We start from the raw sequence: 23,148 nt of genomic DNA on the forward strand, positions 1-23,148 counted from the left end.
TATCTTGTTGATTCTGTTGGTTTAGCTGGTTTTATTGGTTTTGTTGGTCGTTGTTGTTAACGGTCGACATGATTTTTTGATAGAAAGAATGAATTTGGAAAGTGAAAAGATTATCAGATTCTCGGTAACGAAACCAATTTGTTTAACCAAAAATGACTATTTTGGTCAAAGCCTATTTTTAAAGGTACTCGGGCTACTGATAATCAAGAAATTCAATATACTCATCGTGATAAGAAAGGAAATTAGAATATGAAACAACAAAACAATCAATAGAAAGCAAAAGAAAGTAATTGTATTCCAATAATAATCAGAACATGTCTGTACAAATGATATCTCTTTCCCTTATATAGGAATTTATAAGTACAACGTCTTTCCCCTTTTATGACCAAATCATTATGAGCATTAATGATATTAATGAGACGTTATAATTGGTAATCGTAATTGTTCATGAAGATTCTGTAACGTTTGAGATCATTCAAGCTCATTAATTGATGATTCATGAATCTTTCCTTTTTACTGTCTTGATTCATTCCGCCGGTACCTTTTCATGTAACTATTTAAACTTGAGCGACCATATCTTTTCCTCTCATGGGTGATTTACTCGTATCTATTATGACTCGTGCCTCTTTTAATGCATCTCTCCAGCTGTCGCTTTCTTAATGATCCACATGTCTTGTCATATCAGCCACTCATATAAATCCACGTGTACTATTTATTTTTAACAATACAAGTATATTCCTGGCCTTTTATTAGAAAATACAACATATACTTTTGAAGCACTATTCTTCTTCGAATGCACCATTATTGATTCCTTAAACTATTAACTCACACTTAGAAGAAAATAGGAGTTTAAATGAAGGTTTGTTTAAGTATGTTTTCGGCCATCTAGGTTTATTTAAATAGTAGGGTTTTGAAGACCTTGTTATACTAAAAATATACAAAATACACAATCAAATACATGTATATAGATGAATAATTTCAAAATATATACGTGTATACTACAAAAAAAAAAAAGAATGAAAATACGTAAAATAAAAAAAAAAAGGTTTATGGGAAATAGGGTTTGCAACCTTTGAGATCTTCCATGTATTGGAAAACAACTATTAAATGGGTTGGAGAGAAATATTCAAACCTAACTAAAAGGGCATTATTAGTATAAAGATTCGCCTGAAACTCTAATTTTAGCGTAAATTTACCTTAATGACCCCATTTGGGTCAATTTGGCCAAAAATTGTGGGGCCCAAAGGATTTTTCCATTTACAAAAGCTAGAAATAAACAAGAAAGAAAAAGCACCGAAATAAGACTCCATAAATCGGTCCATAGTTTTCAAAATTATACATTAGACCTAATTATTTGAGGTGTCTGTGCCTTTTTATAGCCCCCTCTACTCCAGAGCTAACGACACTTTATAAGTTTATGTAGAATTCAATGGATAGACTGGATTTTAAAGATGTTGTCCAGCCTTTTGGTGTATATTACCTTTTCATTTTATCCTACGAGACGCTTAAATAGAGCTGTCAATACGGGCTGGCTCAGCCGTAGCACAACCCACACGAGCCAAGCCTATATTGACGGTTCTAGACTTAAATCAATATGAAACGACTTTACTTTAATAATCATATATGCATATTTTTATAATTTCTCAAAATTTGAATGATTTGCATCAGTTTTATCTTGTGAAATGATAAACCTAATGAGTAGTAACTAGTTTCCATTTTTTTTTTTTGAAATAATCGAATAGAATCACTAAATTATTTATATTTAACGTAATTTTAATTTCACAAAGATTTTTTATTTTCAAAAATATTTCAAGTAACTTTAACAACGAGAAATTAAGAGTTAATAATGATGTGACGTATCACATATGCATAACAATACATAAAATGTAGAACTGTGAAATGATAAACCTAATGAGTAGTAACTAGTTTTCATTTTTTGAAATAATCCAATAAAATCACTAAATTATTTATTTTCCTATTATGTTTTCTTGAAATTAGAGGTTTAATAAGATTTTCATAGGGCATATCTTTGTTCTAAATTTATTTATTAGTTATTACACCCGTACTTTTTAAAAAAAATATCAAAATATAACATCAATACAAAATTGAGAACAACAAAATGTAGATAGCCCTCAAAATCTGACCAAGCGGTTGGCGGGAACTGGCGGCTATTAATTATAGTAACAATTATTATCTGCCATATTTTTGTATGCTCTTTAATTTGCACTTTTTGGTAACCTATATATTTCTTTTTTTTTTTTTGAAAATATATTTCATTTCGCCATCCAAGTATCCAACTTCCCATTTCTGAATTTCTTCTCAACTGACACCGAAAGGGTAAAACCCAATTGCCTAATTTCACTCAAATTTGTATATTTATAGTTTTATACTAAGAATCTTTAGTTTTGACTCCTTTACTATCTGGGTCTATCCAAATTCGGGTTTTTTTTATCTGTCTTCTTTCTTCTCCATTGCATCGGGTGAAAACTTTAATAAGTATATTTTGAAAGAAATGTGAATCTTTGGTCAAATCTTAGTTCTAGCTGATTTTTATGTTGGTGTTTGTAGTTTTTGTTTTTCGAGCAATTAAGAATTTAAAGTTCATGTCTTTGATCAATTGAAGTGTATATGAACTTAATTCTCATTTCTTAATAATTTTGAATTATTTGATGTATCAAATTTGAATGTTTTTATCTTTCTGCACAAAGTGAAAACTTTATAATGTCTTACTTATGGTTGATTTTTATCTGGCTGTTTACTATTATTCCTACCAATCCAACATTTGAAGTTCATGTCTTGATCATTTTGAATTGCATACTTCATTCTCATTTCTTGATAATTTTGAATTGCGTTGGTGTATTCTTCCCTCTGTTGAATCTTTTCATACTCTGGGCTCTAATGTGTAATTCTTTTATATTCAGCTTCTAGTGGGTGATTTTAAAATAAGGAGATTTGAAAGGGTGCTTTTTTGTAAAGCTCAATTCTTTAGTCTAAGCCTTTACTGAATCTGCACATTATTTCTACCATCACTTGTTAGTTTTTAAGTATTAGCTAATCGAGGAGCTGAAATTTATCACAAGCGCCTTTTATCATCCCTTCATTTTCCCATTTGAATTGTTGTAGAGTGTTGATGTGGATCTCTAGCTTATACTTATCTTGGAAATTTTCTGCTACTCATCTTCTTTTCACTGATGAATGGGTTGTTCTGAAGTTGTGATCTTGGCGGGTTGTTAAATTGTAGATAAACAATCTCTGCAAGGATTGCCATGGACTCGATGAATGGCATCGATAATGTACCAGAAACAGCGACTCGTAAAATCAAGGCATTCTTTGAGTCAGCTCCACCACTAAAAGATGTTGCTGAAATAGAGACAAAATTGAAGGAATTTGTCTACCGAAATTCTTCATCATCAGGCAAATTTGCTTCCATTCAGCTCTCATATCATGTATTGTTTCAACTTCCTTTTCCACAATCTGGACAATCACAACGCCTGACTTTACTTTTGACTTTGCTTTTGTTGTCATCTTCAGAGAATGGAAAAATAAACAGGGTGGTGTGTGTGACTTCCGGTGGTACAACTGTTCCTTTGGAGAAGCGATGTGTTCGTTATATTGACAACTTTAGCTCTGGTCATAGAGGAGCTGCTTCCACAGAGTATATCATGAAACACCATACTTACGCCTTTTATTACACATTTGGTTCACATACATGTTTTACATTCAAGTTAAACTGGAATTGCAGGTACTTTTTGAAGGCTGGTTATTCTGTCATCTTTCTTTACCGTAGGTTTGTATTCAAGTGCATTGCTATATATTACCATTATCTCAATCAAGATTCTTCCCTTTGAAAAATAGCATATGCTCCTGACTGGATTCTTAAAGCCATGAAACTCTGCATATGCAGGGGAACTTGCCAGCCATTTTGCAGATCACTGCCTGATGATCCATTGCTCGAGTGTTTTACTTCAACTGATCATTCAAGTATTCAAGGTCTGTTAGTTTTTCATTTATGCCTAATACTGACGGACACCATTTGTCCATTTTAACAGATATCCATACTTTCTAGATTCCTAGCAGCATAGAACTGCATGGTGAATTTCATAAAATATTCTATATTAATTATATAGGGTCATTTTAATAATATCTAATTGCTCAATACCTTTTCGTACTTTATGTTATAGAGGTGCAGCAGATCCTAATAAAATAGATGGAGAGAATCATAAGGAGGAAATGTAATTCTTGATGTGATGTAGTTTGGAGAGTTACTTTTATTCATATTAATCTTCCTTTTTCTTTACAGTGATGTTGTGTGTTTTCCTGGCTGGTTAGGGTTACTGGGAGTGGGAGAATATTTATTGCATTTCTTGGAATATTTTGAACTTGTCCGTTGTTATTGACCATCTCATACTTTTAAGTCTCACATACATTTTCTTAATGGTGCTATCTCAGTGGACCCATCACATGCTGAAGTGGTGAAGAGAGCCATTTCTGAAAATCGTTCTGTAAGGATTTTTGTTGATTATTCATTTCACTATTTCACATACCAATGGTAACAATTAACCTTAAGAATATTCAATTGCAGGCAGTTAACGGGGGCTTCCTGTTGAAATTACCGTTTACAACAATTTTTGAGTATTTGCAGGTAAGTAGATTTTTCTTTTGACAAGCAGGCATTGTTAGTAGATTGATGCATCTATTTGCTGTATGAGTGCCAGTAAAAGAATATTAAATGTATTCATATTAAGCAGATTCTTCGGCTGATTGCTGGCTCTTTAAGGAGCCGTGGGCCTAGTGCTATGTTCTATCTTGCAGCTGCAGTTTCTGACTTCTATGTACCATGGGAGAGCATGGTAATCATTTCATTTCTTCTTGCATTGTTTTGGTTGAATTTGCAGTTTGAAATGGTTGGATTCAGTTCAATCTTTGTGAATTTCTGTATTTGTTTTTTGTCTCCTCCCTCTTCTGTTTCAATACCAGAAATGGTAGATATATAACATGTCATCTAATTTCAGTTCTTGTCACATCTTCTGGCATTTGCTTTACAGACGGTGCATAAGATCCAGTCAGGATCTGGTCCCTTGGACATGCGCCTTGCTCAAGTACCGAAGATGCTTTATGTGCTCAGAAATGAGTGGGCACCTGTGGCCTTCTGTATATCTTTCAAGGTTAGCTGATCATCACTTGAGTTTCCTTGACCATAAAGTCTGCTTTACCTGTAAAAATATGCTGACTGTACAAATAACCGTGTCAAATATATCTTGAGAATAATTGTGCATATGATATGCCGCTGCTGCGGGGACTAAATAAGATCAAAATCATATTCCCTTCATCTTATTCATGAAGCTCCATTATACATTTTCAGGTGTTCCAATTTTTCATTTGAAATACATTGACAAATATTCTGTGTCTTTTACAAGTTTCAAGAGTTCAAAACTCACTAAGCAGTTCAAATTTTGACTATAATGTGTTCTTTTTCCTATCAAGTTTACATATCGAGTCTTAACAATTATACCTTTTTGTTAAACAATAAAAGAACGTATAAAGTCGAACTAACTCAACCCGCATGCATAGTCCGAAAGTTTACATAAACTATGAACAAAAGGAGTGCATAGTTTCTCCCATTCCAACCTCCGCATCAGGTCTTAGAGTTGAAATATGCGGTCTTTTTTGGTGTTGGTGCCTTGGTGGTGGTTGGGGAGGGGATGTGATATACTTACATGTATTTGATGGATGTGAAATTAGTACTCTTATCTTGCTTAGCAACTTCTTTTATGTTTAGAATAAAGCATATACCTTTGAGTTGCAAATTAGAACTTTTAACCATTTGATTAAGTCTCAGGTTAATTGATACATGATTGTCAGTAGTTTGTCGACTTGTTCCATAACATGGTACTTGTCAATGAGTCACCTTGTATGACTGTTATTAATTGGATGAGATATGTCTCTTTCACCAATTAGTCTGGACAAGTTTTATAATCAAACCCAGCAGTCAGATGTCAAATCATTGTTTTATAGGAATTTACTTAGTCAAGTATATCCTTGACCTTTACTAGATCAAAGCACTGATTTTCTTCCCCACAGCTATATGTATATATATGTATTTGACCTGTATATCTATATACCTCTAGTTATCACATAGTTTGAATACTCATTTAAACATCTACTTCTTGACAGCTGGAGACAGATACAGATATCCTTTTAGGAAAGGCTGATATGGCACTCAAAAAGTACAAAATGCATATGGTGGTAGCTAATGAACTTTCAACCCGCAAAGAGGAAGTTATAGTTGTCACAGAGCAGGAAAAAATCGCAGTTCGTCGGGACAAAACACAGGCCGGTGCTGATGTTGAGGACCCATTGATTAAACTTGTTGTGGATAGGCATTCAGCATACATCAAGCATTCTGATGCATGATCTCTAAGGACTGACTGGTGATATTTGTTGGATCAGTGGAATCTGATTTCTTTTCAAGAAGAATGCACTACATCTGTGCAACAATTATGTAATCAACTGTTAAAAAGAGAGGTATCTTTCCACCCTACTCGACCAACCACCACAGGTCACAGGCTCTCTTGAAAGAGGAAAAAGAAAGAGGGTACCTTTTAGTTGTTCCAACTGCGGAGTCTTTTTTTCTTGTTAAAGAATATGTTTCATGAAAGAAAAAGTAGCTGTACCCCTTAATTTATTACAGAAGAATATGTACTTTCAGCGCTGGCTATAATTCTTACAGTTCCCATTTAGAAGCCCTTTTCTCTGGGCATGATGTTTTTCTAGATGATAGCTGTTTTTTAAGTGTCTTGGTAGCTTCTAAATCATACAGCTGATCTGGTAACCAGCATTAAGTTACCTTAACTTCGAAAGTTTAGCACGAGAGTCCCGTAGTTAAAGGACTCAAATGAATATTATTACAATATTTGGAAAAAATACTACTTAAGTGGTGTGTGTGAATACACATGCTTTGCATTTTAGTACAAACACTGGGTGAACCGTCTGGATTGTTGTTGACTTCAAAAGAGCAGCAGTATTTATAGATAGAGAGATAGCATCTATGGAAGCATAAACATGGCATACGGCAACCTTGCCAAGTATAGTACAACTATGATTGGTGCTTATCTAAATAACTTACAAAGATGCTATTTGTTCGTTTCTACAGAGACAGACGGGAGATATCATATATACAGTGTTTTCTTCCTCCTCTATTGTACAATACATTGTTCGGATCAGCCTCAAGCAACTTCCCAAAACACTGCATTCTTCATCAGGTGCATGGAGGAGAACCCCCACACATTGAATTTTCTATAATTTTTCACCATCATCCTCTTCGAGCTCCAGACCTTCAGCAGCAAGAAGCCTGCTAATGACCTTTTTCTTTTCTTCCTCTGCTTTTCTCCGCATTATATCTCTTTTCCGTAAGACAAGTGTATGCCGCTTCAAAGTATTATTAAAGTTCTCCAAGGATGCCTTTTTCTCTTTAGCGATAATTCTCCTTTCTTCATCAGGATCCATCTGAAAGTCCATTTAAATAAAATTTTAGATAATCGGAAAGGGATCTGGACCATATCTATAGTCCCAAGAGTGGAATGGAGAAAATGACGTAAGATTTGAGCAACAGCAAGCTAATGAACCACTGCTTGATCATATGTATGGTATAATGCAGATTTAAGTGACCTGCTCGTGTATGGCTAATGCTAGTTCACCAAATGACGAATATCCATTACTACAGTGAGAGGAGAGGAGCTGAGAGGAATGAAAACAAATATTGATGAAGTGATCAAGCATACCATGCATAAAATTAGCCTTTTAATGTGGATTTGAACTTTATGGGTGTGGTATGCCACTGAACCCAGTGACCATTTGAGTTACTACATTCAAAGTTTAATACTAATAAATATTTAGTAGATTTCTCAACACATATAGGGTTTGAGCCAAAACTACTGGGTTCAGCTGAAACTATAACTTATAGTGTACATCCGCCCCTAATAGTGCAAGGCAAGTGGGTTAGTTGAGTATACTAGCTGATAGATCCCCCTCTTAGCTATAATCCACCTCTGTGGTAACGATAGAAAGACACTGAGCTGTGGAAAAATCAATCGGCCGAGTACATGCGGACAAATTTGATGCAAATGTTCCAGGGCAGTTAAAGCATACATTAAATGCAGATAGTGGTTCACAGCAAGAAAGTGGATCGCCAAACGTCCAAACCAGCTAAACTTCCATCCAATAAAATAACATGCTTCCTCTGCATGCTAAAAGTCGTGTTTAATGAAGATAATGCTATTTCAATCTCTTCAGACCATCAAAAAATATGTTAGTAGTATATTTCCACGTGGGATTTTCAGAACCACATTATGTTCTACCGAGAGGTTAAAGGTATTTAAAGCACATCTTAGTACGTGCATATGTTGAAGTGACATCATCAGTGCATTACCAACATAAAAATGCATAAGTTAACAAGGATAACACAGTCAAAGGCACTTATAGACGACTCTAAGTGCGCTCAGAAATGCAAAGAATGTACCAATAGCAGCTCGATACCTTTGAACGAGCGAGACGGCGGACCTTCAAATTTAATTCTAACTGCTGTTGTTCAGCCCATGCAGCAATGGCCATATCACCCCGCTGGTCAAATGCTTTTCGCTTTTTCATAAGCCACTCCACCCATGCTTCAGATGCCTGATGAATAATGGAAGTGCATCATGTCAGTTTGAGACAATGAAGATACTGCAGGCCAGAAGCTAGAGACAAATAGAACCACATTCTGGAAACTTCCATTGGCAGCAAAAAATATAAACAAATCCAGCACCATCTGATTCCAATTACCCCGAAGGAGACGGATTGAATCATAAATAGTTCAATTACAGTCCCCCCCCCCCCCCCAAAAGATGAATATTACAAGAACATAACACATTTCTTTTTTTGCATTTGCTTTTTGCAAAAACAAAGATTTTTATTAACGCAAGGGTAACCCCAGAACACAAACAATATACAGAAGATCATTATACACATGTTATAATCCAAAGTCTATGTGCTCTACAGAAACACCCAAAGAACACAAAGCACAATGCTTCTCCCTCTGATAATCTTGTCCAATTTTGGCCTATCCTAATGAATTCCACTTCTGCAGCGCATTTTACTTGTCCAGTCGTATCCCTACCCAACGAAGTATGTGGTTTCATTTGCATTTACTTGAATTCATTTATAATAGCTAATGTTGCATTCCAGACACCCCAACTCTCACAAAGAGTGAACGGCAGGGGTGTCTGTCTGTCTATGCGAATGTAGATGCCATATATTTCATGACTGAAAAAATCTATTCTAAAGGAGCTGGATTTGAAAAATTAGGCAACAATTCACTGACAGGGGTCAATAATAAAAGGTCTTAATTTGGTGCAAGATCAGAAAACATCCGTAATAAGCAAAAGGAATATGTGTTTAAGAAGTTCTTAATTTCTCATTTTTATATACATTTCCCCTTCCGGGCTAAAATTTGGTAGTTTGCACCTTAAAAACAATCACTCAGATGTTTCAAGAAGGAAGCAAGATGGAATATATTAAAAGGAGTATACTATAATTATGTTCTTTCAGCTAGCAAAATTCGCTTTCACGCATCAACAAGAGGCTATATGTCTAACATAACAGAGTCTTTAAATTCTAGCCCATTTCAGATTGATAACTGACACTATCTGGGTAATAACCAATCTTCTCTTTGTTTATTGATGAAAAGATAAAAAATTAACAACTATCAAAATATTATTGTAAATTTTCACCTTCATGGGGTTCACTCGATTGTCACTATCATATTTTCTCCGTTCATCTTCATCTATAAGCAGCTCATAAGCAGCTTGAATCTTAATGAATCGAGCTTCAGCAGTTTCTCCTTCCTCAAGAGTCCCTCTGCCATTATAAACTTAAGAGGAGAAACAGAAGTTAGTTTCATATAGAAGAGAACAGCCTGTAGAAGAGCTCTAGGAAATCAATACTCCGAAGTAACAAGAAATTACCAAGATTGACCCTCAAGAGACGACAACATTGTTTTCTTTTTGTGTATTTTTTTTACACAGAACAAGGAGATCACCACACAATCTCAATTCAGAAGGAAAGTGAAATATATAACCATCATAATTTATCCCTCCATTAAGGCTTAAGAGTTAAATTCCCAAATTGCCAACCACTTGAAGTTTGTGGTCCTATAGGCTATAACATTCAACAATTTTTACTAGATTATTGTTTTTCTTAAGTTTTGAATTTCAACAGCCTAACGGAGCAAGAGGACTCAGCTTACTGAAGTTTTGTTCATTTGAGATTTCATGATAGAGATAATGGACGTTCACACAACTGGAGCATTCTGACCAAACTAGTTGAGCTAGGAATAGGAATTTGTATGATTATTAAATGTTTCCTATGAGAAACTGCCATTAGTTCTATGCCTACTAAAATCTTATCTACGATATGTCCATTTTCCACTAGTGAGAAACTGCAATGGAACACTTCAATAAATCAAATATTGATGGAAACAATCTCGTGGCATGCAGAAAAAGTATTTCCTAACACTAATTCATGAATTAGCTTCGCTGACAGGCCTGCTCAAATACGGCTTTTATGCTACAGGAATAGGTCATCAACTAGTACAAAAACACATCATATAAATCAGTTCCAAAGCTAAATAGAGATTCTATCTAAGGCCTAATACAGAAAAACAGTAAAGTGGAAAGGCATCTTACCAGTGAAGACAACTCAAATCATAACAAAAGCTGGAGAGGGGATTTCTTTTGGTGGGTGTGGGACACAGTTCCCTTTTTTTTGGGGGGGGGGGGGGGGAGTGGGAGTTGGTAGGAAGAGTGGAAGTGTCGTATTACATCCAAGCTCTACTAATTGAAGATGAGCATACAACTTAAATATAATGTTATAAAAAAGCTTGCTAGATAAAGTGTCCAATATCTAGATGTAGAACCAACTTGACACATTTACACACACATATACAAGCATATGTATTTAAAGAGTCTTTTTCTTCCTATACAAGCTCGTGAATACTAGGAGAGTGTTCTTTCTTTCTACTCAATGGCATGAATTGGATATCAAAGAGTAGTGTACCAAACAAATTCATTTATATACATGAATATGAGTTTAGCTACAGTCTAAACTACCATCAGGTCAAATACAAGTGAGTATAGCTACAGACTAAACTAGCATCAGGTCAAATACAAGTGAGCATAGCTAAAGTCTAAAGTAGCATCAGGTCAAATACAAGTGTGCAATATACTGATGCTGATACCAGAAAAAAGTAAAGAAAGGAAAAACGTATGTATGACTGCACTAAAATGACAACTATAAGATTAAGCACAAACCATCTGGATGGTAAAACTTCGCCAAACGTCTATATGCCACCTTTATTTGTTCGTCATCTGCATCCCTTTCGAGTTCTGTAAACAGAAACATTGCATCAACGTTTGCAAATAAGGAAAAAACATTGAAATGCACAAAGTGAGATGGAAAGGGACTGCACTGTGGCTTATAGTCTGCTAAAAGGAAGGGGCTTAAAAGGTAGCTTCAGAGTGTGTCTTATTACTAAAACCAGTATAGCATGTCGGTAGTGTAGGCACTTCATAGAAACTTGATAAGCTGGAACTAGGCTGTTCGTATAGGCATATCACACCTTTTACACATATATCTCAAGATGAAGATGTGCTTTATGAAGCCGGATTGGATAAACACCAAAAGCAGGAAAAAGATATAGGAAAGGCATGGAACGAAAAGATAAAAGTTGCACACTCATACGCGTAGAACACATGAAACTATGAAAATGCACCGTGTTAGTTAAGAACCATTTTCTACAGAAATTTACAGTTTCTTACAAAGATGTGTACTCTGCTATTCGCTTTTCCAGCTTCCTGGTTATTCTATTATGTTCACTTGAGCTAGTAGAACTAACAATTTATTTGTAACGCAGATTTGCAACTCCTAGATCTCTATACTTCACTAAAGTTCAGGTATTTAACACAACATAACTGTTTCTAATCAAGACCAATTCAAATACATAATTCATCAGAAAGCATTAATACCTTCTACCTTTTATTTCATAATCCAACATATCCTTATAGCGCTTTAATTCTTTCTCTGCTTTTTCTATAAGATATTTTCTCATCGTAGTCGCCATCAAATCGAGCTCAACTTTTATAGATTGACAATCTGAATAATATTTTTGAACTGGATTTTTTTTTTTTTGAAATGGACAATCTGAATAATATTTACATAAGCAGCTTACTTGGAAACTAATTACAAGTAAGCATCTATTCTAAACATGGATTGGTAACCTGGAATATATGGTAAAAGGCTTTCTATAACCAATTAACCTACACTTACTATGCAATTTTTTTTTAACACTATCACTTGTATATAAGTTAAATCCAAGCAAACTAAGAGTATAAGTTTTATACACAACTAATGTAAAAATACTTCACCCCTGCTAGGTCATTTAAAAGCCAACTACAGGTTTGTCTACAATAAGCATGGGCGGAGCTAGGGAGGTGGAAGGGGATTCAACCCTTCGCCAGAAAATTACACTGTTTATAAGAGGTTAAAATTATTTTATGTATATATAGTAAATGTTGAATCTCCTAGGCTTTTTCGTGTGTTGCTCCGCCACTGATAGTAAGCGTTAGATCAGTAACCTAAAGTACAAGCAAGTACAGGTAATTGTCTATAGTAAGTGTTATATCAGTAACCTAGAAAATACACAGGTATGTAACTGTCTATAATAAGTTAGCGGTCATTAACCTAGAAAGTATGGTAAGTATACGGATTAAACGACACTAATACTGTAAAAATACCTCACACCTTTAAATCCAAATAATAAAATTTGAACAAAATCCTGGAAACAGAAAACAAATACAAAAATTTATATACCGAGAGTTTCATAGGGAGACTTGGAGTCGTTCCAATTGTAAGCAGAGGTAGTCACAGTTTTCCTCTGCTGATTCAATCGATAATCCCATGTTTCAATTCTTCTCGAAGTACTGTACAATGACGATTGCAGCACCGAAGGTTTCATCCATTGAGGAGCTGAATTAGGGCTTCGGGTTGAAACCCTAACCGCTGATTTACCCAGTAAGTCTCTGCAACAACAGGTTATTGAAAAATACACAGCTTGTGGTCTACATATTGATCTCAAATTGCTCATAACTTTGGATTTTTCAGCTAAAATCCGTTTGTCTTCAAGAGTTCTTTCGAAATTTATTCCTTCAATGGAGTAGAGAAATGAATCTCTATTTACCAAAAAAGAAATGAATCTTTTGTGAATCTAATTTAATTTATTTATTTATTTATTTTTCTTCCTGTTTTTTGCCATCAGATTTGTGGACGGTTTATTTCGTTACATTGGAGGGAAAATTAGCTAATGACTGTTGTACCCTCCAGCTTTACATATATTCCTGTGTTTTCCTTTTTCTTATTTTTTGTTTGGAGTTTAATTTCTTTGTACTCATGAGTACGGGTGGCTAATGTGGGTCGGGTATCGATGGGTAAAACCGGATAACGCAAGAAATGGATAAAATATCCAACTCGGTCTATATTTAATACTGATAGAAAATAGGTTAACCGACAGATAATATGAATATTCATAATATCCATGATTTTAAAAAAAAAATGACTTTTGGGAAAACTCATAGTTTTCTCAAACTTGAGAAATTTGTTTACCCATAAAAAAAATACAATAATTAAATTTGTATACATAATTTATAGACACGTGATAAAGATGACCTGACTAGTAAACTACAAATAACAAAGATAATAAGATAAAGATACTCTAAGAAGAACAAGCATGTATTTTAGTTAAATGCCACCGGAATCGAGCTAACCAGAAAACTTCAGCAAAGCCTTTTTGTATTGAACTATGTAGTAAAAATGGCGTGGGATAACCACTATTTAAGGTGATATATATTTTTTATCCAACAATTCTAATGTTGAGCAAAAAAACACTACTACTCTATTGAAATTAAAATAAAAATATTTTTACCCTTTCTTCCATTTCTTTTCTTCCCAAGCCCTCGCTTCCACTACTCTACTGATTTTGCTTAAGTGGTCAATCAGACATATGAACTCCGGCTATGTGAGTTTCTAAGAGCATAGCCAGTCTAAGCCAGATAAAGGTATAGTTATGTGGCCTAAGTGTGATGAATCCTTGGGGAATACCAAGTAGAATGAATTAAAAGGATCTTTGGGATTGTGGCATAGTTGATTAATGGCTGAATAATCAAATGGAGTTGAAGACTTCTGCAACAATACTAATTTGCGTTTGGGTGACTAATAAATATTATGAACATACCATTACAGTCTAATGATAAACATTAAAACTAGTGCAAAATATTTTTCCCTATGGAATTTCATTAAAACATGCATTCTCATATTTTCGCTTCCTCAAATTCAGATTGCGGAGTTAGATGTGTCAAGGACAATTGGTCCTTAACTTAGAGTTATAAGTGTTAGTAAACTGTATTTGTAAACTAATTCTGGAAAAGATAAAACAACATAAACAGAAATATAAACGAAATAAAAATTAATCCGAGCCCACTGAATTCACAGTGTTTCCTTAAGGAATTTAATCCCCTCATAGTACCCAAGGTTATGGATTATTTCCTCCCAGGATAGAACGAATTACACACTGGTGTAGTGATACTTCAAACCCCAGTGTTTCAGCGAACACAAAGTTCGGTAGCAAATTACACTTACTGTTGCTTTGTTTGATGTTAAAAGTATACAGAAGGAGGACGAGAAACTCAGAAAATCGTATGGAAAATCTGAGAGAATGGACTTGTATTTATAGCCAATGTTGGGCTGAAATCTGAAGAGGTGCAACTCTTCAAAATGGCTATTTATGCAAAACGGCCATAGTATAAATGCCATAACATAAATGACTATTTACTCAACAATAAAGAGGGAAAATTGAAGAGGGTAGTTAATTTTCTGTTACCAAAACAGAAAACGGAAAAGTGGAAACATATTTAATATTAATATTCTTGGATTTAATATTAATATTTTGTTATTAAAACAGATATTTAATAACATTTCTGTTAATATTTACTATTAACAAAAAAATTTGGTCCAAAAAACTAATCAATCAATCGTTTGACCAAATCCGAATCCGAATCCGAAGCCGAAGCCGAGCCGAGCGAGCGAGCGATGACGACGATGCGAGGCTTGCCTTCTTCTCAACTCTTTAAGAGCTAGAAGAAGAGCAATTGCTTATATACCCATTAAAAACTTCTTCCTCTTCCAATATGGGACAATGTTCCTTCATCAAGGGGGGTCGAGGGGGGGGGGAACTTAAAATTTTACTTAAATTTTTTATTTTCCTTCATTTCCCATTCACCCTCTTTTAAGCATTTAGTATACTTAAAACCCCAACAATCCCCCATATGAATGGGGAATGGCTATATCACGGAAATATGCATGAAAGCTGTGTGATTCGCAAGCAAGGATTAATTGCATCTGGATAAGTAGGTTTCCCTTTGAACTTTCCGTAGTGAACTTATGTCGGATATACTTGGTCAATCGGTAGATTTGATATCTTTGAACTGTCGAACTTTGGTGTATACCTAGACAACCATAAGTCACACAACCAACCCTTAACCGTCTTTGGTTCTCATTGTTGTGTTCACTTCAGCCATGAACACCGCCTGGTTTCGTAAGTGCATAGAGAACTGGCCTTGCAAAATTCTCCTTGAAGCGGCTAACACTTCACACTTACATAGGTGATTCCTGAACGTATCACCCCATAGATACACTATTTGATATACCCCGTATCAAATTTATAAATTATTAAAAAGCCTTAATACTTTATCCTTTGTACTGAATATTGTCTCATCACGAGAATGGATCAAAATTTTAGTTGACAATGTTGAACCATCATTAATGACTTTGTTTGATCTCCTTGAACCTAGATCTTAGGATCTCCAGTCTTCTAGGTAGAGTTACTGCCACAATGACTTGTTCTCGGCCATAGTCCTATTCCCATTGATGATTTCTCAATTACCTCTCTAGTTAGGCCTTTTGTAAGCGGATACGACACATTATCACTTGACTTTATATAGTCAATCGTGATAATTCCTCTAGAGAGTAATTGCCTAATGGTTTTATGTCTTCGCCGTATATGACGAGATTTACTATTATGCATAACGCTCCCAACGCTTCCAATTGCCGCTTGACTATCACAATGTATGCATATTGGTACCAATGATTTGGGCCAAAATGGAATGTCTTCCAAGAAATTTCGGAGCCATTCAGCTTCTTCACCGGTTTTATCTAAAGCTATGAACTCAACCTCCATTGTAGAGCGGGCAATACAAGTTTGTTTGGACGACTTCCAAGATACCGCTCCTCCACCAATAGTGAATACATATCCACTTGTAGACTTCGAATCAGCTGAACCAGTGATCCAATTTGCATCACCGTATTCCTCAATCACCATAGGATGCAAAACAAAGCCCTGAGTATGTTCTAAATATCCCAAAACTTGTTTCATTTCCATCCAATGAGATTAACCTGAATTTCTCGTGTATCGACTCAATTTACTTATAGCATAAGCTATATCTGGTCGTGTACAATTCATGATGTACATTAAGCATGCCAACACACGAGCATAATCCAATTCTGATATGCTTTGGCTTTTGTGCTTTGCTAATGCAAGATTCACGTCAATTGGAATCTTTGCAACTTTAAACCCTAAGTGCTTGAATTTTCAAGTATTGTCTTAATATAATGAGATTGTGACAATTCCAGACCTTGAGGAGTCTTATAGATCGTAATCCCCAGAATTAAATCAGCAACTCTCACGTCTTTCATATCAAACTTGCTAGTTAGCATACGCTTAGTAGCATTTATGTTGGCAATATCATTACTCATTATCAGCATATCGTCCACATATAAGCAAACAATGACTATGTGATTTGGAACATTTTTAATATACACACATTTATCACATTCATTTATCATAAAACCATTTGACAACATTGTTTGGTCAAATTTCGTATGCCATTGTTTGGGTATTTGTTTTAGTCCGTAAAGGGACTTAACAAGTCTACAGACCTTCTTTTCTTTACCTAGAACCACAAACCCTTCAAGTTGTTCCATGTAGATTTCTTCCTCCAAATCTCCATTCAAGAAGGCCGTCTTAACGTCCATTTGATGAATTTCAAGACCATACACCGCAGCTAATGCTACTAACATCCGTATGGACGTAATCCTTGTAACTAGAGAGTATGTATCAAAGTAGTCAAGACCTTCTCGTTGTCTATACCCTCTGACTATAAGTCTTACCTTAAATTTATTAATAGTGCCATCATCTTTCATTTTTCTCTTAAAAATCCATTTAGAACCCAAAGGTTTATTTCCATGAGGAAGATCAACCAATTCCCATGTATGGTTGTTCAATATGGATTCTATTTCACTATTGACTGCCTCTTTCCAAAACAATAATTTCAAAGAAGACATGGCTTCTTTAAATGTTCGAGGCTCATTTTCCAATAAGAAAGTCACAAAATCTGGTCCAAATGAAGTAGACGTTCTTTGACGTTTACTACGTCTTGGATCCTCCTGATTAAATGTACTTTCTTTTATTTCTTCCTGAGGTCGTTTAGATCCTTCACCAATCGACTCACATTCCTTTTTATACGGATATATATTTTTAAAGAACTCAACATTATCTGATTCTATAACCGTATTATTATGAATGTCGGAATTTTCTGATTTATGAACCAAAAATCGATATGCTTTATTATTGGTCGCATATCCTATGAAAACACAATCAATGGTTTTTGGTCCTACTTTTACCCTTTTGGGTTAGGAACTTGCACTTTTGCCAAACACCCTCACACTTTAAAATAATTCAAATTGGGCTTCCTTCCTTTCCATTTTTCATATGGAATGGATTGTGTTTTGCTATAGGGTACTCGATTTAGTATTCGGTTAGCTGTAAGAATGGCTTCCCTCCACAAATTTTATGGCAAACTAGAACTTATCAATAATGCGTTCATTATCTCCTTTAATGAACGATTCTTTCTTTCTGCAATCCCATTGGATTGGGGCGTGTAAGGGGCCGTTGTTTGATGAATAATTTCATATTCTAAACATATTTGTTCAAAAGGAGATTCATATTCACTACTCCTATCACTTCTTATCATTTTGATTTTCTTGTTAAGTTGCGTTTTAACTTCATTTTTGTATTGCTCGAATGCGTCTATTGCTTCATCTTTACTATTAAGTAAGTAAACATAGCAATATCGAGTACTATCGTCAATAAAAGTTATGAAATACTTCTTTCCACCGCGAGATGGTATTGACTTCATGTCGCAAATATATGTGTGAATTAAATCTAAAGGATTTGAATTCCTTTCAACTGACTTATAAGGATGTTTAGCATACTTAGATTCCACACATATTTGACACTTTGATTTATCACATTCAAATTTAGGTAATACTTCCAAGTTAATCATTTTTCGCAAGGTTTTATAATTAACATGACCAGAACGTATATGCCATAATTCATTTGACTCAAGTAAGTAAGACGAAGCTGAAATTTTATTATTATTTTCAACAATTATTACATTCAGCTTGAAAAGGCCCTCAGTAAGGTAATCTTTTCCTACAAACATTTCGTTCTTACTTATTACAACCTTATTGGAAACAAAAACACACCTAAAACCATTCTTAACAAGAAGCCCAATAGAGACTAAATTCTTCCTAATCTCGGGAACATGAAGGATATTGTTCAAAGTCACCACCTTGCCAGAAGTCATCTTTAGAAAGATCTTCCCACATCCTTCAATCTTGGTGGTTGTAGTATTTCCCATAGAAAGAGTCTCTTCGGGTCCAACAGGAGCATATGTTGCAAAAGCTTCCCTAACAGTACAAACATGGCGAGTGGCTCCAGAATCAATCCACCACTCATTAGGATTTCCCACAAGGTTGCATTCAGAAAGCATGACACATAAGTCATCAACAACTTCATGTTTTTCAGCCATGTTTGCTTGAGCCTTATTCTTGTCTTTATTCGGAGCACGACACTCCATAGATTTGTGCCCAGCTTTCCCACAGTTGTAGCAATTTCCGTTGAACCGCTTCTTGCTCGGGTTGTTTTTCAGTCCAGAAGCCTGCTTCCTCTTTCTCTTATTTTGAGAAGTATCCTCAACAATGTTTGCTCCCATTATTGTTGAGTTTCTATGGCCTCTCCTTTCAGCAACTTTGTTGTCCTCTTCGATTCTCAACCGAACAATGAGATCTTCAAGGGACATCTCCTTGCGTTTGTGTTTCAAGTAGTTTTTGAAGTCATTCAACAAAGGAGGCAACTTCTCAATAAACGCTGCTACTTGGAAAGTTTCATTGATAACAAGACCTTCAGCAAGGAGATCGTGAATAATCACTTGCAATTCCTGGACTTGGGTAATAACAGACTTGCTATCTGCCATTTTGTAGTCCAAACACTTGGCGACATCGAATTTCTTCAATCCGACATCTTCAATTTTGTATTTCTTTTCAACCACAGTCCACAATTCTTTTGACATCTCCACACCACTGTAGACATTGTACAAATCGTCCTCCAGTCCGCTAACAACATAATTCTTGCACAGAAAATCAGAATGCTTCCACGCCTCAATCATGAGAAAGTGTTCATTCTCTGGAGTTTCATTGGGCAGAATAGGAACATCTTCCTTAATGAACTTCTGCAGACTTAAAGCAGTCAAGTACAAGAACATCTTCTGCTTCCACCGCTTGAAATCTAACCCGAAAAATTTTTCGGGTTTCTTCGTCGGTGCCAATACCGGTGTTCGACTTGTTGAGGCATTGGCAGTCACCATTGGAACAACCTGATTCCCGTGATCATTAGTCATTTCTGTAAAAGAATGACACAAACAAACGTTAAAATCACGTAGATTTTAATCTCCAATGGAGTAAAAAATCACAAAGGTTTTAAACTCCAAAACAGTGAATATAACACAAATACAAAATACAAATTAAATTCCTTAACCTTGTTAGTAAACTGTATTTGTAAACTAATTCTGGAAAATATAAAACAACATAAACAAAAATATAAATGAATCAAAAATTAATCCGAGCCCACTGAATTTACAGTATTTTCTTAAGGAATTTAATCCCCTCTTAGTACCCAAGGTTATGGATTATTTCCTCCCAGGATAGAACGAATTACACACTGGTATAGTGGTACTTCAAACCCCAGTGTTTCAGCGAACACAAAGTTCGGTAGCAAATCACACTTACTGTTGCTTTGTTTGATATTAGAAGTATGCAAAAGAAGTAGGAGAAACTCAGAAAATCATACGAAAAATCTGATAGAATGGACTTGTATTTATAGCCAATGTTGGGTTGAAATCTGAAGAGGCGCATCTTTTCAGAATGGCTGTTTATGCAAACGACCATAACATTAATGTCATAACATAAATGGTTATTTACTCAATAATAAAGAGGAAAAATTGAAGAGGGTAGTTAATTTTCTGTTACCAAAATAGAAAAGGGAAAAGTGGAAACGGATTTAATATTAATATTCTTGGATTTAATATTAATATTTTGTTATTAAAACGGATATTTAATAACATTTCTGTATCAATCAATCGATCATTTGACCAAATCCAAATCCAAATTTAAAATCGAAATGCTATTTACTCAACAATAAAGAGGGAAAATAAAGAGGGAAAATTAAAGAGGGTAGTTAATTTTCTGTTACCAAAATAGAAAATAGAAAAGTGGAAACGAATTTAATATTAATATTCTTGGATTTAATATTAATATTTTATTATTAAAACGGATATTTAATAACATTTCTGTTAACATTTACTATTAATAAACAAATTTGGTTCAAAAAATTAATCAATCAATCGATCATTTGACCAAATCCAAATCCAAATCCGAAATGCTATTTACTCAACAATAAAGAGGGAAAATAAAGAGGGAAAATTGAAGAGGGTAGTTAATTTTTTGTTACCAAAACAAAAAAGGAAAAAGTGGAAACGGATTTAATATTAATATTATTGGATTTAATATTAATATTTTGTTATTAAAACGGATATTTAATAACATTTCATTAACAAACAAATTTGATCCACAAAATTAATCAATCAATCATTTGACCAAATCCGAAGTTGAAGCCGAAGCCGAGCAAGCGACGACGGCGACGACGCGAGGCTTGCCTTCTTTTCAACTCTTGAAGAGTTAGAAGAAGAGAAATTGCTTATATAACCATTAAAACCCTCTTCCTCTTCCAATATGGGACAATGTATTCATCCGGGGGAGGGGGGAACTTAAAATTTCATTTCCCTCCATTTCCATTCACCCTCTTTTAAGCATTTAATATACTTGAAACCCCAACAGGAAGTTCAAAAATTAAGGACACTTGGTCCTTAATTTAGAGTTACAAGCACAGAAACTAAGGACAAGCAGTTCTTAACTTAGAGTTACAAGCACATAAATTAAGGATAGGTAGTCCTGAACTTCGGGTTCCAAGTTCAAAGGTTAAGGACATATAGTCCTGAACTTAGAGTTACAAGTTCAAAAACTAAGGACAAGTAGTTAACTTAGTACAAGCTCATAAATTAAGGACATCTAGTCCTGAACTTACAGTAGCAAGCTCATAAATTAAGGACACTTGGTCCTGAACTTAGAGTTGGAAGTTCAAAAATTAAGAACACTTGGTCCTTAACTTAGAGTTACAAGTACAGAAATTAAGGATAGATAGTCTTGAACTTCGAGTTTCAAGTTCAAAAGTAAAGGACATGTAGTCCTGAACTTAGACTTACAAGCTCATAAATTAAGGACAGCTAGGGCTGGACTTACAGTAACAAGCTCATAAATTAAGGACTGCTAATCCTGAACTTACAGTAACAAGCTCATAAATTAAGGACACTTGGTCCTGAACTTTATGAGCAGAAGGGTATTTTTGTCCAGGCGGGTAAAGTTTATTAAAGCAGTGACTAAAGACTAAAGACATTTTAAACAGTGGCTTAAAAGTAAATACATGTCTTATTAGTGGCTAACTGTGCACTTCCCCCAACTATGTATTGTACTAAGAGAAAGAGAGACCACTTCTATAATCCTTGTATTTCATATCCCTTTAATGAGTAAAAATGTTGTTATATATAGTAAAATTTGAGGAGACAAGATCCTCAAATCTCGCTCTCTTAAAGAATGAATAGAACCCCCTTTTGATGGTTGCATAATGCTGGGAATAAATGCTGAGATTTTCTATAACGATTGCTTCTTCAATGTTAGTTTCTTCAACTGGTGCCTTGCTTTCAAATTTACTTCTCCAATCTTTATATCCTCGAAATTCACATAATATCGGTCGCATATCTGTATTCGGTATTAGCTGAGTAGTGACTCATATCCATCATGTCTCCACTGCCACATGCCTGCTCGAGAGACATCCACCTGTAAACTCTAAATTTTACACAATATACAGAACCACAAATTTGAGTCGTTGCAAATGTAAAGTTAGATCCATTGGTTATCCATTTTTAAGTGGATAGTATGAGTATTATCCATATTTGACCCATTTTAAAAAGTTTATTATCCAACCCATTTTTAAGTACTATTTGTACATCATGCTCCTTTACAATTTTAAAATTAAAAAAAATGACCTTTTTAGATCACTTATGTGTAAAAGACACATCTCTTACGTATAAAAGTAAATCTCTCATGTGTAAAAAAAGAGGTAGGGTCATAAAACTAAAAATAAGTTTGTAAAGAGCCACAAAACCAATTGACCCATAAGTGAATGCATAACTGTTTAATAGATAATATGGATGGATAACTATTTTTTAATCTATTTTTTCACCACTACAGTTGTGAGCTACGAATTATTCGCTTATACCATAATTACGAGTAAATTTCAATAATAAGCAGGTAATATGGTAAAAGTGACAACTTATATGCTATGCTATAACTTGTTGGACAATATTGATAAGGCAAAAAGGCCTCCTGGCCATTTAAACTTGTACACAATTGTCATGCCGGTAAATGAACTTTCAAAATTTTTATATGAACACTTAAACTTGAGCATAGATGAACTAATAAACATCTCCGACCTATGACTCAATGCGCGTGCATTACAATTTCACAAACATAGCAACCCAGTCAGCCATAAAC

General features: G+C 34.8%; 2 protein-coding genes across 7 annotated transcripts; one reads left to right on the plus strand and one right to left on the minus strand.

The window, feature by feature from the left end:
- The first annotated feature begins 2,188 nt into the window (after positions 1 to 2,188).
- On the plus strand, positions 2,189 to 6,736 carry LOC107821980 (phosphopantothenate--cysteine ligase 2). Of its 6 annotated transcripts, none has more exons than XM_016648476.2 (10): positions 2,189 to 2,207; positions 3,242 to 3,414; positions 3,532 to 3,655; positions 3,743 to 3,787; positions 3,905 to 3,990; positions 4,450 to 4,502; positions 4,583 to 4,642; positions 4,749 to 4,850; positions 5,046 to 5,165; positions 6,175 to 6,736. In XM_016648476.2, the coding sequence occupies exons 2-10, from the start codon at positions 3,267 to 3,269 to the stop codon at positions 6,412 to 6,414; spliced, it is 978 nt and encodes a 325-aa protein (XP_016503962.1). In that variant the 5' UTR covers positions 2,189 to 2,207; positions 3,242 to 3,266; the 3' UTR covers positions 6,415 to 6,736. The 6 variants fall into 6 exon arrangements, with proteins under 6 accessions (XP_016503962.1, XP_016503958.1, XP_016503960.1 ...); XM_016648472.2 differs by having other exon boundaries at positions 2,202 to 2,337; XM_016648474.2 differs by lacking the exon at positions 2,189 to 2,207 and adding an exon at positions 2,347 to 2,480.
- Positions 6,737 to 6,978: 242 nt separating this feature from the next.
- Positions 6,979 to 13,328, minus strand: LOC107821981 (uncharacterized). Its single transcript, XM_016648477.2, has 5 exons — positions 12,904 to 13,328; positions 11,346 to 11,420; positions 9,768 to 9,907; positions 8,536 to 8,673; positions 6,979 to 7,506 (listed from the first exon to the last, which is right to left on the minus strand). Exons 1-5 carry the CDS (start codon positions 13,175 to 13,177, stop codon positions 7,297 to 7,299), a joined length of 837 nt encoding a protein of 278 aa, XP_016503963.1. The 5' UTR covers positions 13,178 to 13,328; the 3' UTR covers positions 6,979 to 7,296.
- Positions 13,329 to 23,148: the final 9,820 nt, after the last annotated feature.

This window comes from Nicotiana tabacum, chromosome 20 (assembly GCF_000715075.1).
Source record: "Nicotiana tabacum cultivar K326 chromosome 20, ASM71507v2, whole genome shotgun sequence".
Lineage (NCBI taxonomy): Eukaryota > Viridiplantae > Streptophyta > Magnoliopsida > Solanales > Solanaceae > Nicotiana > Nicotiana tabacum.